The 14,753-nt window shown below is 42.5% G+C and overlaps 1 protein-coding gene across 17 annotated transcripts in view; it reads left to right on the forward strand.

Moving 5' to 3' along the window:
• Itpr1 (inositol 1,4,5-trisphosphate receptor type 1) overlaps positions 1–14,753 on the forward strand; it is a 376,735-nt gene that overhangs the window by 28,819 nt on the left and 333,163 nt on the right. For all 17 annotated transcript variants that reach the window (XM_029556903.1, XM_008854568.1, XM_029556904.1 and 14 more), the window contains exon 3: positions 12,985–13,092. In XM_029556903.1, the coding sequence (XP_029412763.1) occupies positions 13,001–13,092 (92 nt within the window). In that variant the 5' untranslated portion in view covers positions 12,985–13,000. The remainder of the gene's footprint in view (positions 1–12,984; positions 13,093–14,753) is intronic.

The following is a 14,753-nucleotide window of genomic DNA, read 5'->3' on the forward strand; positions in this document are numbered from 1 at the left end:
GATTGCACATGTAGAGGTCAGAGGACAACTTCCAGGAGTCAGTTCTCTCCTTCCTCTATGTGACTCCTGAGGACTGAACTCATGTTGTGACCTTGGTGGCAAGCATCTTTACCCACTGAGCCATCTCACTGGCCCGACTTTAACTTTTTAACAAGATAAACACCCTTTCTTCACATCTTACAAGTGCTGGTCTTGGTGCCTGAAGCCCTGTGGTTTGCTTTTGCCTGTTTATCATCTGTGTTAACCTCCAAGAAATAACCAGAGTACAGCTGATGGCTGGTTTTTCTACCTATAAAATGAGGAATTTTGGCTCCATGCTTTTTACCCTCCAATTCTCCAGTGCTTTCACTGGCTGATTTTGAGCTTGTGATTGGTTTCTCTGACTTTAGTTTGAGGAGATGTAAGAGCAGATGTCATATCAATATTGGCCTATTTCTTGAGGAATGCCTTTTGTAGAATTTGTACCTGCTTTGGGAATAGACTAGCAGGTATGTCTTGTGGAAGTCATGTAGATTTATGTGAGTGACATCTAAGGGGCATTGTTTTTTTACACTGCTGAGGATGGAATCCTGGGACTTGTGCATGCTAGGTAAATGCTCTGCCACTGAGCTATAGCCCCAACCCTAAGGGGCAACATTTAAATGTAACAGTTGCTCAGAACTTGAGATCTAGAATAACTGCTTCTGAGATTGTCTTAAAGGACCCTACTTAAAGGACTCTGGAATGTCTGAGATGGTGACTTCCTCTGGGACAGGCTGAAAATGAAAGCATTTGAGTACGATTTCCTGTACTCAATTTTTTGCTGTAAAAATTGCTGTAGAATAAAATAAATTGCATGGTGATGGGGATACAGCATGTTTCCAAGGATGGATTCCAATGGAACAGGATGACAAGGATTGTTCTGTATGTAGATGCGTGTGGTGGGGCAAGGGTGGCATTGTGTCCAGCTCAAAGCATGCAGAGGCTCACCCTTCTTTCACGATGCAGATGTTGCCCTATGTCTCTGCTTAAAGGAAGTTCCAGAATTAACCCCAAGGGTGCCCAAGAACAGAAACAGACTGTTGTAAAGAAAACTTTTTCCTCTGTCCTGGGAGAATCAGTCCTAAATGTGTTGGGTTTTGTCTATCCCATGTTTACAGCCATATTACCATATATGTCCCTGGGTGAGGACCATACTGGGAGGACCCTTGTGTTCCTCTGGACGGAGTTTCTTTGGCTGCTGGCCAGGAGATTGATCACATGCTAGTAACTCTTCCTTCTTGGGGGCATACTTTTCTTTTTCCTCTAAGAAACCTGTCTTGGGGCTGGAGAGGTGGCTCAGTGGTTAAGAGCACTGACTGCTCTTGCAGAGGACCTGGGTTCAATTCCCAGCACCCACATGGCGGCTACAAATCTTGCTTAACTCCAGTTCCAGGGGAATCTGAAGCCCTCTTCTGACCTCCACGTCATTGCATGACATGGGTTCACTCACATACATGCAGGCAATACACTCATACACATAAAATAAAAAATAAAAATAAAAAAAAGAAACCTGTCTTGCCTGACTCTGTTCATTGTTAACCCCTCTCCACTGGAGGCTGCTTGACCTAAAAGTGATATGATGTCTTTCTGTATTGATCCTTGGCTTCAGTTCTGAGAGACTGGCCTGGATTCTAGATGGTTTAAGTAAGTCTTGAAGCAGAAGTCCTTCTTTCACTATCTAACTTTAGAGGAATCTTTTGATTTTATTATTCTTAAAGGAGGCAGTCATGAAGCCAATGCTAGAGGACTTTGGCAACAGCTGTTTTGTTTTGTGTTTTAACCAATAGAGGGGTAAGTACGGCTATGCCAAGAACAAACATGGAAGCTTGATGTTTTTTCACTGGCTACTATGTTTGGGGGCCAAGTGGCAATGTTTGGTGACTGAGGATGAATATGGAAAGTGCTGTATGAGCGCAGTGCAGGTATTCCTTCCTTCCCTGGCTGTGTGTGGTGCCTCTGGTTTTATTAGGAATAGTGTGGCAAACATCTGCTAGAGTTAGGCCATGGTCATGTAACTGCAGGCCGTAATTTGTCTGTTTTCTACATTCATCATTTGGAGTTACTTGTTGGTAGGACTAATTCTTAACTGATTCTAAGACTGTAAGGCTGGAAAGTCTGGAAAGAATTGCAGAGCAGATTAGAAAGTACAATAATACATACATCCTATTTTCTTTCTCTCCCTTCATCCTCAGCATAGCTTTGTAAGTTATTCACATCTTTTTGGGAGGAAGTCGTGGGCCTGAAAACAAAGTAACTCCATCAAGGTTACTAACTTCTCATTATACTTAGAATAGGAGGCAAAAGTGGGGCTAGAGTGTGGCCCAGCAGTAGAGTGCATGCTTAGCATGTGCAAGGCCTTGGGTTCTCTAGCACCTGCCAGAAACAAAGGAGGAGGTCTTACTTTTAACTTTGGTTTATGTCCCTGGGCCTGTCTCCCTTTCTCAAATTTTACCCTTTAATATTTTTCTTTCCATTTCTCTCCATTATTGCTGTAGACGTTATGGCCTGCTTATGGCCTGCTTTCTGTCTTTGGACCTGGCAAGCTCTTTCCTGCTCTAGAACCTTTGTACCTGCAGCTCTTCTGCCTGATTTGTTTTGCATGACCTCCTTTATCTTGACTTTGAGGTCTCAGCCTAAGTGTCTTATCCTGGTTTTTCTGACCAGTTAAAATTAAGTAAGCTGTTATGTTATCCTATCACCCAGTTTTAATTTCTTCTTTTTGGGGGGTGGGGGTGGAGGGATGGAACCCAGGGTCTTGTGCATACTAAGCAGGTGCTCTTCCACTGATCCACACCAGTATGCTAGTTTTAATTCTTTACGTTTACTTACCCCTGCTGATACCTTGTTTTCATCTTGTTTACTGTCTGCCTTCACTTGTCAAGAAACCTATTTCTCAGTGTCTCTGTGTATGAAGTTACAGCCAGTGCCAGGTCAAATCTCAGAGAAGTTCAACTCAGCATTGCTTTCAAACTTTTGATCCCCAGGAGATAGCTCAGTGGTTAAGAGTACTGGCTGCTCCACCAGAAGCAGTTCTCAGCACCTGCATGGTGGCTAACAACCATCTGAAACTCCAGTTCCAGGGGGGTCTGACGCCCTCTTCTGGCCTTTGTGGGCATTGCATGCAGGGGTACAACTCACGTACATGCAAACAAAACACTCATACATATAAACATAAAAATAAATTAAAAACTGTTGAGAGAAACTCCAGAAATGTCCATTGTTATGAATTATATCTACCTATATTTATCATATTAGAAATTTATAGTAAGATGATTAAACTGAGAAAACATTTTAAAAAGACACATGAACATATTAATATTTTTTTCAAATGAAAAAATGTTTTCCAAAACAACCACAGTCATTTAACAAGAAATGGCATTGTTTAATAGTTTTATAAATCACTTTAAAGTCTGGCTGAATGCCTTCAGTCTGTTGTGACATTATGTCTCACACATTACATGAGAGACAAAGAGGTAAATGGTGATGTGATAGAAATTATTTTGTCCCTGAAGTTTGACTGAAAGGGTCTTAGAACCCCATTGAGGCCACTGGCTCATGGGATAGATGGATCATATTTGAAATGTTGTGTGTGCCAGGGAGCATTTGAAAGTGGGAGAAGCTGATGACTTTGGTGGCAAGACACAACTCAAGTATGGATGCTGTATCATCTCTTCCTGTTGAGGAAAAATACAGGGGCATACTTTTCAGCTGTCTTGGCAAAACAAAATTGCTCTTTGAGAACTCAGAAGCAAATGGTACTTGTTTTTGTTCATCCTTCTCCAATGAGCCACATACCACACAGCCTAGAAGTTGCATAGGGGAGAGGAGAGTAGCAGCTACCTAGCATGCCTGAGGCGCTGGGTTCGAACCCCAGCAAGGGACGGGGGACAAATCAGGAGGAAATTCAATTGACTTGAGGTCTTGTTGCTGTCAGGTTCTGTTACAACTGATGTTCTAGCAATCAAGGTAGAAGCTGTTGATAATACACTGGGCTACCAAACTGTTTGAGAATGTGAACGGTTACAGTTGAGGTCTCTGGGGAGCATTTTGTGTGTGCCTGGGCTGATGGACCTAAGATTTTCACTGTGAAGATTACTGTTCATTAAAGCATCCAGGAAAGGCTTGGTCACCAGGTAATAGATGGTGTGCTGGGACTTAAGAGGAGCATGAAGTTTTCTAAAGCCTCACTTAAGGTCAAATTGTCAGTGGGATTTTGTGTCTTCCCCCATTACCGAAAGGCACACTGTTCAGCTCCAATAGCTGGTGACTTCATTTTAATATGGAAGCAACTTGCTGTTCTTGGTACAAATCTGTAAATCTGTGGTTCTTTTTTTTTTTTTTTTTTTTTTTTTTTTTTAAAGCCTAGGCTGACCTGGAACTCACCATGTTGCCCAGACTGACCTGGAACTTTCTATATAGTACAGGCTGAGCTGAAACTCATTATATAGGCCAGACTTGAATTCGCAGTGATCCTCTTGCCTAAGCCTCCTGACTGTTGGGCATTAATTGTGCCTGGCTTAAGTCACATTAATCACAAGGGCTAAAGTGAATGAAACTTTCTAAATAAACAGAAGTTGTTCTTGTTTCTGTCTTGTTGAAGATACAAAAATGAGCACTTAGCAAGGGCCGGGTATTAAGCCACATGCTTAAATCTGTGGTTTTGAGGTCCACAGACTGGTGGGAAGTTGTCTTCTGTTTTCCTCCTGCATCCTGTCCATTCTTGAGGATTGAATGACAGTAAACCCTAGATCCTTCGGTGATTTCTTCGTTAATGAAAGTGTTCTAATTTAGTCTCAGTTTTAGGAGTTTCCAACTTTTAAGTTCTGAGTTGTGTGTGTAGGCGGAAGTTATTATTTTTTTTTTTTGAGAAAAAGGAATGTAAGTACTATTATTTAAGTATGTTCAGAAGAAATAATAGATAGGGAAAATGATAATAAACTATTTTTTTGCCACAATCAAAGCTTTTAGAAAATGAAATCTAAACCTATCTTGAGCTACTTAAATGAACATATTTCTTTTTTAGTGAAGCTGTGCTTCAGCCTGTTTTAGCACCAAAGTGGGAGAGGTTTTAAATAATTGAATTATCAGCCCTTTGAAGTGATCCTCACCATCCCCCCCTTCCCAGCAGGGAAGCTGGTTTGATGTGGGAAGAAGAGGGAGTAGAGTTATGGGTTGGTTGTCTGGGGTAGTGTGAATTTGGGTACCACAAAGCAGCAGTACTTGGGACAGGCTGTACCAGCAACAGGCGCCCCGTGGGCTTATAGAGAACTGAAAATATCTCTGGGCCTGCAATTCTCCCACTATATTTCTAGCAGCATTGACCAAGTGAGAGATATATTTCAAGTAGAGGAATAACAAGGGCAGAGGTAAGTAAAAACTTTGAAGTCACAAAAGTGAATGCTTTTGTTTGAGTCTTGTTCAAAGATACAAAAAGGAACCCTTTATGTGGATTGTTTAGTTTACACCTCATGATAATCATGAGAGATGCAAAGAATTAACCGCCCCCCCCTTTAGATATAAGGGAGCAATGGTCCAGCGAAGGTAGGTTAGCTTCGTAAGGATACAATTTTGTCAGCATTCATAAGCTATTTTTGATATATGGAAGGGGATGAAAGTTAGAGTAACTTTCTAGAAGTAAATGGAAGTTCATTTCTTGCTTTTGTTCTGTATATCATTGATCCAACAATGTCTAAACTTACCTTTAATTTATTTTAGAAAAGATCACCTAAAAGGCAGTATTGAATCATTTAGGCCACAGATTGGATGATACCACAGTGACTTGGAGCCTGAGTTTGACTGCTTGCTGTGTCCTAGGCTCTGGGCTGCAGTGGGGAAGACCACAGAGGTCCTTACCTCATGAGTTTGCAGTGTGAAGACAAGAGACAGAGTAGACAAGAGAGTGATGGGAAGGCAGAGCAGCGGATCCAGGAGGGTGATAGGTTGAATGTAGAGCTGTGTGGGAGGTCATGCAACCCAGGTTCGGGAAGCAGAGGGCTTTTTTACAGGCCCTATTGGGCTGCAAAAGGTGGGAGTTAGCTATGGAAGCTGCATGGGGGAGGGAGAGGAGTGTGGTAGGCGGTAAGGACAGTGACTGGAGAGCCTGGAAAATGTTCACAGTGGCTGTCATGTTGAGAAGGGAGGAAGAATAGGCAGGGATGGAATAGATTTTGGTTTCTTTTTTATTTTGGTCTTTTTGAGACAGGTTCTCCCTGAGCCTCAGTTGGCCTAGAATTCTCTATGTAGACCAGGCTGGCCTTGACCTCTCAGGAATCTGCTTGCCTCTGCCTCTGTTGGGATTAAAGGTGTGGAATAGATTTTGGGTGTTTTTGTTTTGAGGTGGGGTCTCTGTTACCCTGGATGTCTTCAAACTGTTGGGCTCAAGAAACTCTTCGTTTTCAGCCTTATGAGTAGCTGGGACCACAGATATGTACCACTGCACCTGGCTCTGATTGTGGAAAGTTGTAAGAAAGGTCTGATTGATATTTCTAAAAGATTATGGTGTCTTTGTTCAGAATAGATTAAGGAGGAAACCCATGGCTTAAGAAAGATGAGTAGAAAGCCTTACAGGTGAATTGAACCCACTCCCACTGTATCCCAGGATATCTATGAATCATCAACATATTTAAAACAACATGAGATTTTCTAGCCCATTTTTTAACAATAACTCAATCATGTTGTTCTTGAACATGGACTTTGGAGATGACAACCTTGTTTCACAATGTCAGAAGGTTGGACACCCCTTTAAGAATCCAGTTAAGAAATACTGGATACTCAGAGCTGGGGAGATTGCCCAGTGGTTAAAGCACTTGCCTGAGGATCAGAGATCGGATCCCAGAACTCACATAAGTGCCAGTTGGGCACGGCAGTTGCCTGGAATTTCAGCCTTTGAAGACAGAGACAGGGAATCCCAGAGCAGGCACTACTAAGACTAGACACACTGGCCAAGTCTGGGTTTGATTGAATGATCCCACAATCAAGGGTGATTCCAAACAACAACCTTGAGCCTCCACATGAATGCTGACATACACACATATGTACAGTTCCCCCAGTGTGTGTCCACACATAGGTAAACATACATACATACGCGTACATCACAAGTACACACACACAAAAATGGGAAAAGAAAAAAATATGTACTAGTTGAGACTGAAGAAATTGAGCTGAGGTTAAAAGGAATTGAAATAGGGCTGGAGAGATGACTCAGTGGTTAAGAACACTTGGCTGCTCTTTGAGAAGACCTGAGTTCATTTCCCAGCACCCATATCAGGTAGCTCACAACTGCCTCTAATTCCAGCTCTAGAGGATCTAATGCCCTCTTATGGCCTCCACAAGTATACACACATGTGGCATACATAAAAAAACTAAAATTGTTGAAAAAAAAAAGAATCAAAGGGAAATAAGTAGGACTTGATGTTTAATTCAACCTCTTTATTTTATTTGCTGTATATTTTTTGAGCACCTATTGTATGCTAGGCATTGGTGTTAGGAGTACAGTTTTATACAAAGCAGATCTCTAGAATGTATTGTGTGTTCTGCAAGGGTGTCAGACAATGCATCACACAAACACATGTGAACTTGTAACTGAGATCAGGGCTGGCATAGAGATATCTGGGGTACAGAGTTTGTACAAGTTACAAAAGTGTCTTCGTCCTGAGATTGTCTGGTAGAGTGAGGGGAAGTGTGAGAGAAGGGGGAGGTGTGAGAGGAGAGAAAGGGTGGTGTCACAAGGCTGCTGGTGGTGTGCGGACACGTGGACAGGAACGGTGGGCTAGGGAGGCAGGTGAATCCTTCATAGTTCACAGATGCTTTGGGTAGTCGGGGCAGAGCTCTAGAAGCTGTTGTCATGAGATGCAGCTGTAAAAAAATCCTTGTCATGTGGAGCTGGTTAGAGCGAGCAGAACATTGGAGGAGACCCAGGGAGGCAAAGAGTGATATGGACTCCTGACTACCACTGCCTCTGGTGTCTGTTCCTAGAGCAGATCTCTCTGGTTCCTGTGTTTGTACTCGTACCTTCCTTAAGAATGGAGCCAAATACCCCTCTTCTTTACCCATTGCTTGGGCAATAGAAAGCTTAGGCTGTGGGTGGTGGGAGCTCCGGCCTGTTGCTGCAGCCTCTATCTGTAAGAGCACCTCCATCTGCCCTGGTCCAGCTACTCTGTAAGAATCCTGTTCTAATACATACTTCAGTAGCCAGTCTTAGTGATGGGTGGTGATACCTATAGATTATGTAGATGGTAGTAGCACTGCTTCATGAAAAGTGCTTTGCTAGTTCTTATAAAAGTCATGCCAAAACAAAATGGAAAAGGAGCTGGAGAGATGCTCAGTGGTTAAGAACACTGGCTGCTTTTGTAGAGGACTTGGGTTTGGTTCCCAGCACCCACATGGTGGCTAAAAACCATCAGTAATTCCAATTCCAGGGGATATGACACCCTCTTGCCTCTGTGGGCACTGCATGCACGCATGTACCACACATGTAGGCAAAGCACTCCTATACATTAAAAAAAAAAAGGTATGCCTCTGAACCTCATGATGGCCTGTAGAGGTGGGTGCTCCTATTGTCCCTAGTGTCTGACTGGGAATGCAGTTTAGGGAAGTTCTGGAATGTGTCTGAATAACTACGCTGAGTAATGGCAGTTTGGCTTCTCTTCTGGTGTTTGGAGCCTGGAATCTGGAGATTTCGCCTGCTTGCCTGCCTGCCTGCCTGCCTTGGGGTGAAGCGTGCTCTTGAGGTACTGTGTCAGGAGTGAAAGGAGGATGGAAGGAGTAACAGGAAGAAGTCACAAATTGAGAAGCCTCTGAGTAGCAAAAGTTCTGGGATGTGGCTGCCTTTCTGTGGGGTCAGTGAAGGGACCAGGAGTGCTTTTTCTAATGTTTAAGCATGTGATGCTACAGAGGAGACATTTTTCAGGACTCCAGCAGTGGACCAGAGATGACATTACATTCTTTATAGGGCTTGTGCCAATGTGGACTCGCAATTCTGTGTCTTCAGAGAAGCCAGTGTACTCTGTGGTTAGGAGCTGAGAGTAATTCTGTATTGTTCAGCTTTTTCCCAGGAGGAAAATTAGAGAAGACAATTATCATTTCCTAAATAAAATATATCATTACTGGTTGTACAGGAGATTGTTTTTCCAATACCCAATCTTTCAGAATTCTACTTTATCTCTTACTGAAGAATAATACAGATAGCTAACAGCACCACAAGGGTGTCAGCTGCTGTACCAGACACTTTACCAGGCACTTTTCAAGCATAATCTAGACCATCCTTTCCGTATGACAGGTCCCTGAAGTACCTCCTCACTGTATAGTACATCCACTCTGATATGCACAGAGGTTTACACGGGCTGAGGGGCAGTGCTAGGCAAACAGAAATGGTTTACCTTCAGAGAGCTAGGATGGAGCCCTAGGCTGACCACTAAGCCTGTTTTGTAGAGCTGGCTGGCACAGAGCCCCGGGTATCCTTGTGTAGAATTGGAAGTCCCAGTTTTGCACCACTATGCCAGGTTGGTACCTGCTCTGTTTTTGTCGTAGTGATCCCCAGCTACTGTGTACAGAAGAGCAACACTGGAACCCAGAGTGCAGCTGCTACAAGTTTGTAGGCACAAATGGTCCACTATCAGCTAAAGAGACCGGCCTCCCACCCAGTTTCTGAACAACAGGAAGTCTTCCTGAGGATTGCTCCCAGGCCCACTTCCCACCTCCTCCCTCCAGCCCCAGAGGCTGTTCTTTGACTTTGAAGGCCTCAGTTTTTCCTTTCAGAGCATCACTGATACTGCACCAGGGCCCCCCTCCTCCCGGCCCTCTACTTCCTCCCATGAAAGGTTGCCCAGGGGAGACCTCTAAAAGTTTATAGCCACACCTGAAAACCATCTGTCTTCTAGACTCTGGAGTAAGGAGGGAATCACTGCCTGATTCTCCTGGGAAGAATCTGCCTTCACCCTCCTTTCTGGTTTTTTATTTTTAAAATTGAGACCCTTGGCAGAACGCCCAGTTGAGGATCATTAACTGTGGTGGGTTGTGTTGGCCTCTGTTTTCAGGGAGAAATGTAAAATGTGGCTAAAGGTTACTCCTTCAATTATCTTGTCTACTTAATAAGCATACAGGTAAGAAAGAAATGCTTAACTTCTGACTTAAAAAAGTATTACATGGCTTAGGTAGAAAAATGAGGAAATTTCACAGTAGAAAATTATGAGGAATTAGAATTGTCCTTAAAGAAGAAAATCAGTTCTCGCTCATCTTATCATACAGAGAATAAGAAAAGTCAATGTTTTTGCTTGTGTTCTGGGATTATTGTTCATGAAAAGATCCACTTCAGAGTTTGATAGACCTGGTGTAGCTCTGCCCCTCCTGCCTTGTTAGTGATCCATGACTCAAACATGCTCACCTTTCTGTTCCTCAGTTTCTCCAGCAACAAAATGAGATAACAGTGGTGCCGTCTCATGCCATGCCACATGCCTTGAAGATTCTGAGAGTCTTTCAAGTTAGCACAATGGTAGGCAGGATAGGCCTTGTTAGCTATGCCTGGTCTCCGCTGATCTCAGAGGTTAAGCAGGTTGGGCCAGGTTATTACTTGATGGGACCAATGGAATTAATGTAGAATCCTAGTGCGGAAATGCAGCATCCAGGCACCCATTGCACTTAGTAGGTTGCAGGCCTTATTGGTTACATCATGCTTTGCCATTCTAGGACACTGGATTGTATCCAGTGTTTTGAAATAAAGGACCCTTTCACTGAAGTACCCAAAAGGTGACGCAAGTTCAAAGGACTGAATCACATTGCTGTCTTCTGGCTTCGTCTCCACTGGAGTTAAATGCCCCTTGGAAGGACAAGCCCTAGAGGAGAGAGTTAGACTCCCTGGATAAGGTCCAGCTGTTTTGCCTAAGCCCATTCCTGCCCTCTGCATCCAGCAAGTCTCCATTGGTCTTCTGGGGGGCTAGTGTGTATAGACACAACTTTGATCTGACTCAGATTTTCCCAATAATCAGTTGTAGGGCTGGGGTATACCATTCGTTAATTGTGTACTTGCTGAGTATATGTAGAGTCCTCACTACATCCCATAGTGCTGGGGAAGAAAAACAATCATCTTATAATTTCACTAGACAAAATTGTCTGCTTTTTTGCTTAAAATATACTGCAATTTGGGGTGGGGCTATAGCTCAGGGGTAGAGCATTTGCCCTGTACACCTACTCTGGGTTTGATCCTTAGCATTAAGCTAGGTATGGTGGTGCTTGCCTTAGCCCCAGCATTGAGGATGCTGAGGCAGGAGGATCAGGGCCAGCCTGGGCTAGACAGAATGATGCTATTTCAAAACTTTTTTATTTAAAATAAAAATGAAAGAAAATATTGGCCCCAGAACTATATTAACTTTCTAGCTCTTTATGACAATGTAATGTCATGAGGGAAATATTTCTGTCCTTTGGTGTTTTCAATCAGTGCCTCCTTTTGGATATTATTGAAAACACTGAGTAGGTGTAATATCATTAGGAAGAAATGACACAGTGATTAACGGGATTCCTGAGAGCAGCACTTGACATACTGTCCCTTCTGTGTGCTGTTTCAAAGTCTTGATGTAGGCTCTTTTATCTGAGCATCAATTCTATGTTCTTAGTTACTGCCTCCTTTATAAATACATTTGTGTTCAAATGAAATGCTCTTTATCTGTCTTGCAGTGTATGGGTTGTTGGAATGGTGGGTAGCTTTCCCCTGTATCTTCTAACAAGCTTCAGTAACATTTTACTTGCTGCATATGACATTCTTGCTAAGGAAGGAGAATGCTTCTAGAACTTTCTTGCTGCTCATTGCTGCCTAGTTCTACTAGAAGAAAACTTGACACCCAGAGAGCAGTTGAAGAGAATTATATATATATATAATTACAACTCTTGTGGCCTTGTAGAGTAAAAATTTCTATGAGGGCAGTTTGAGTAAGTAGAGGGGAGAAGGTGTTTAGAGGAATCTGTGCTTGCTGGACAATGTCTGTTACTTTATGCATTGCTATACCAGGTGCTGTGGAAACATTGGAACCTTGCTGTAGTCTACACCAGAGCTGCTTTGTCCCACATGGCTGACTTTGTTTGTTAAATGTCAGCTTAACGCTTTGCAATTGGCTCTCCTCAACATTCGTGGTCCTGATGAAAGCTGTTTTTATGAATCACTTCAATATTTTTGTTGTGTGCTTGTGTATGTTTTTAATGGTTTTTTGAGCTTTGTAGGAATTTCCTGGAACTTAGGAGTATTGTCTTGAACTACCTCTTAGCTAACTGTGTATCCTGACTAGGGAGCCTTATTATTGATTGGAACCTGAATCATGAAGTGTTTGGACCTGATGGTGGACAAAGGCCTTCCTACATATGGAAGTATTTCTTGGTGAAGGATGTGAAGGAAAGATACTTAAGCAGTACTTGGGTCAAATATGTACTGTTGTTGGCTTTTTGAAAGGCCTCTAGGGCTTTGTGATGTTTGTACCCAGGCTTCCTTTGATTGATGTCATTTTGTTGCTTTGGTTCCTTGACACAGGCTCCATGGCTTTGCCAAACCCAAGTTTTATAGCAGGTGTTTCCTTCTGACTTAACATTCCCCTAGGCAAGTTGAATATGTTAATGCTTCATAAGTCAGACTTTCCAACTCCTTAATCACTGAACAGTTCTTGGCTGAGTTCCTTGCCGTCTGGGTAGTCAGTGTTTATTATAGAGGGGGGTCCTCAGCTTGTAGAACCCGATTTGGGTGTGGTTTTGTTAGAAACAATGTTATTGTGATTGGAATACCCTGAAATTAAATAATATATGTGGCAAAATGTTGCATATGCCTTTGGCTTGTGGAACTGCCTGCCTGTCAAACTCTTATTTAAATTTGAATTTTAAGTAAGGCACTCAGGAAGATCAAGCTAAGCCAATTTTTAGTGACATTTTTTCCTCTCCCTCTAAGCATTTCTTTTCTGCTAACAATGTTGTGTGTTTTACCTTGTCTAGGATTTTCAACGAAGACATGTCGGACAAAATGTCTAGTTTCCTGCACATTGGAGACATTTGTTCTCTGTATGCGGAGGGATCGACAAATGGATTTATCAGCACCTTGGGGTAAGAGCATGCCACTTCTTAAATGGCCAATTTGTTTAAGACATCATAATATCTGCTTAAAAATGGATTTTTGTAAGATAAGAATGTTACAATGTTATTTGGCTTTCCAAGGGCAGTTGAAATCGTAACTAGCAAATCCCATGTTAGTCCCTTAACCTTTTACTTGAAAACATTTTCTGTCAGTTTTGAAAGAATAAAACCTCATTAGTTAGGATTCTATTAGAATTTATTATAATTTGCTCTCCCTTCCTATATAAGAGAAAGTGCTAAGAATAGAGAATAAAGGACTGGAGAGATGGCTCAGAGGTTAGGAGCACTTGTTCTTCCAGAGGACCAGAGTTCAGATCCCAGCAACTATGTTGGGCAACTCCTAACTGCCTGTAACTCCAGTTCCTGGGGGATCTGTTGCCTCTGGCCTCTGCAGGCACTGCATTCAAATGCACATAGCCCCCCCTCCCATTTACATAATAAAAAATTAAAAGAATAAAATCTTTAAAATTTATTATTAAAGAAAAAAGAATAGGGAATACCTTTTAAAGATTACTGTATACAGAGCCAAAGAAGTGCTTCTCAGCTTTGTGGGAACTCCTGTTTTTATAGAGTGACTGGTGTAATATAAGCCAAGACCAGACCTCCTTACATGCTTAGCTCTCTTCTATGAAGCGGAACCTTTCCTACTTTAAATTGCCAAATGCATTTGAAAGTTTCAAAGTGCACAGAGTTCCACACTTCTGATTTTTTTCTGTTTATTTGTGCTTCCTTCAATCAGCCTTTACTCCACTTTGAAGGATATAAATATATTCTATCACGTGCTGCTTTGGTTATTTTCTAAATCCTTTTCCTCTTCCTATTGTCTAGGGGAGGAAGTAAAAAGTGGAGTAGCCCCAAAGCCAGATGGAAGCAGAATGGAGACTCAAGATGGTTCATTCCAAAGCAGTCAGGGATGATCTGGAGTCTTGTGTAGGGAGGGGTGGTTAGCCTTGGGTGGCATTGTTGAATTTGGCAAGACTTGGTTTCAAATAAATGGGGAGAAGGCAGGCCAGCAGCTTCTTCAAAAGCCTCATTCTCTAGCAGCCAGAACATCCCTTGCAATTATACCTGTTACCAAAAGTGTGCTTATTGTCTGGTATTTGTGCAGAGTGAATATTCCTGAGATCTCATTCAGGTTACTCTACCCTCTGTGAGGGAATCATTTCCAACAACAGACTCATACTGCAGTTAGACGTGTGTTCTCACTCTATAAAGATTTCATTTCCAGAAATCATCCATGACTTCTTTCTGTGCTTTGTCTCTCTACATTACAGAACTACCCTTAACAGTTTATCTTCTGTAGCTTTGGACAAACAGGCTTCCTGCTGCTTAGGCCTCTCTGATGGCCCATCATAGCTGACTCCTTCCTCTTTTTAATCCCCCGTGGTTGAATTTTTCACCCTCTTCTTATTTTTCAGCAATGACTACAGTAATATTCAGCTGTGGTAAGCACTCTCTGAGCCCTGTGGGTGTTCACTGTGTGCCAGGTGCTGTTCTAAGTCCTCTGCCTACATAGCCCCTTAACTCCAAGCACTTCGTCAGGGTGAGCACTGCCAATATCACTGTGTATAGCAGTAACACTTGAGAGCTTCAGACAGGCACAGTCACCTGCCCAAGTTTCTTAGCTTAGA

Source organism: Nannospalax galili, unplaced genomic scaffold (genome assembly GCF_000622305.1).
Source record: "Nannospalax galili isolate Female #2095 unplaced genomic scaffold, S.galili_v1.0 scaffold846, whole genome shotgun sequence".
Taxonomy (NCBI): domain Eukaryota; kingdom Metazoa; phylum Chordata; class Mammalia; order Rodentia; family Spalacidae; genus Nannospalax; species Nannospalax galili.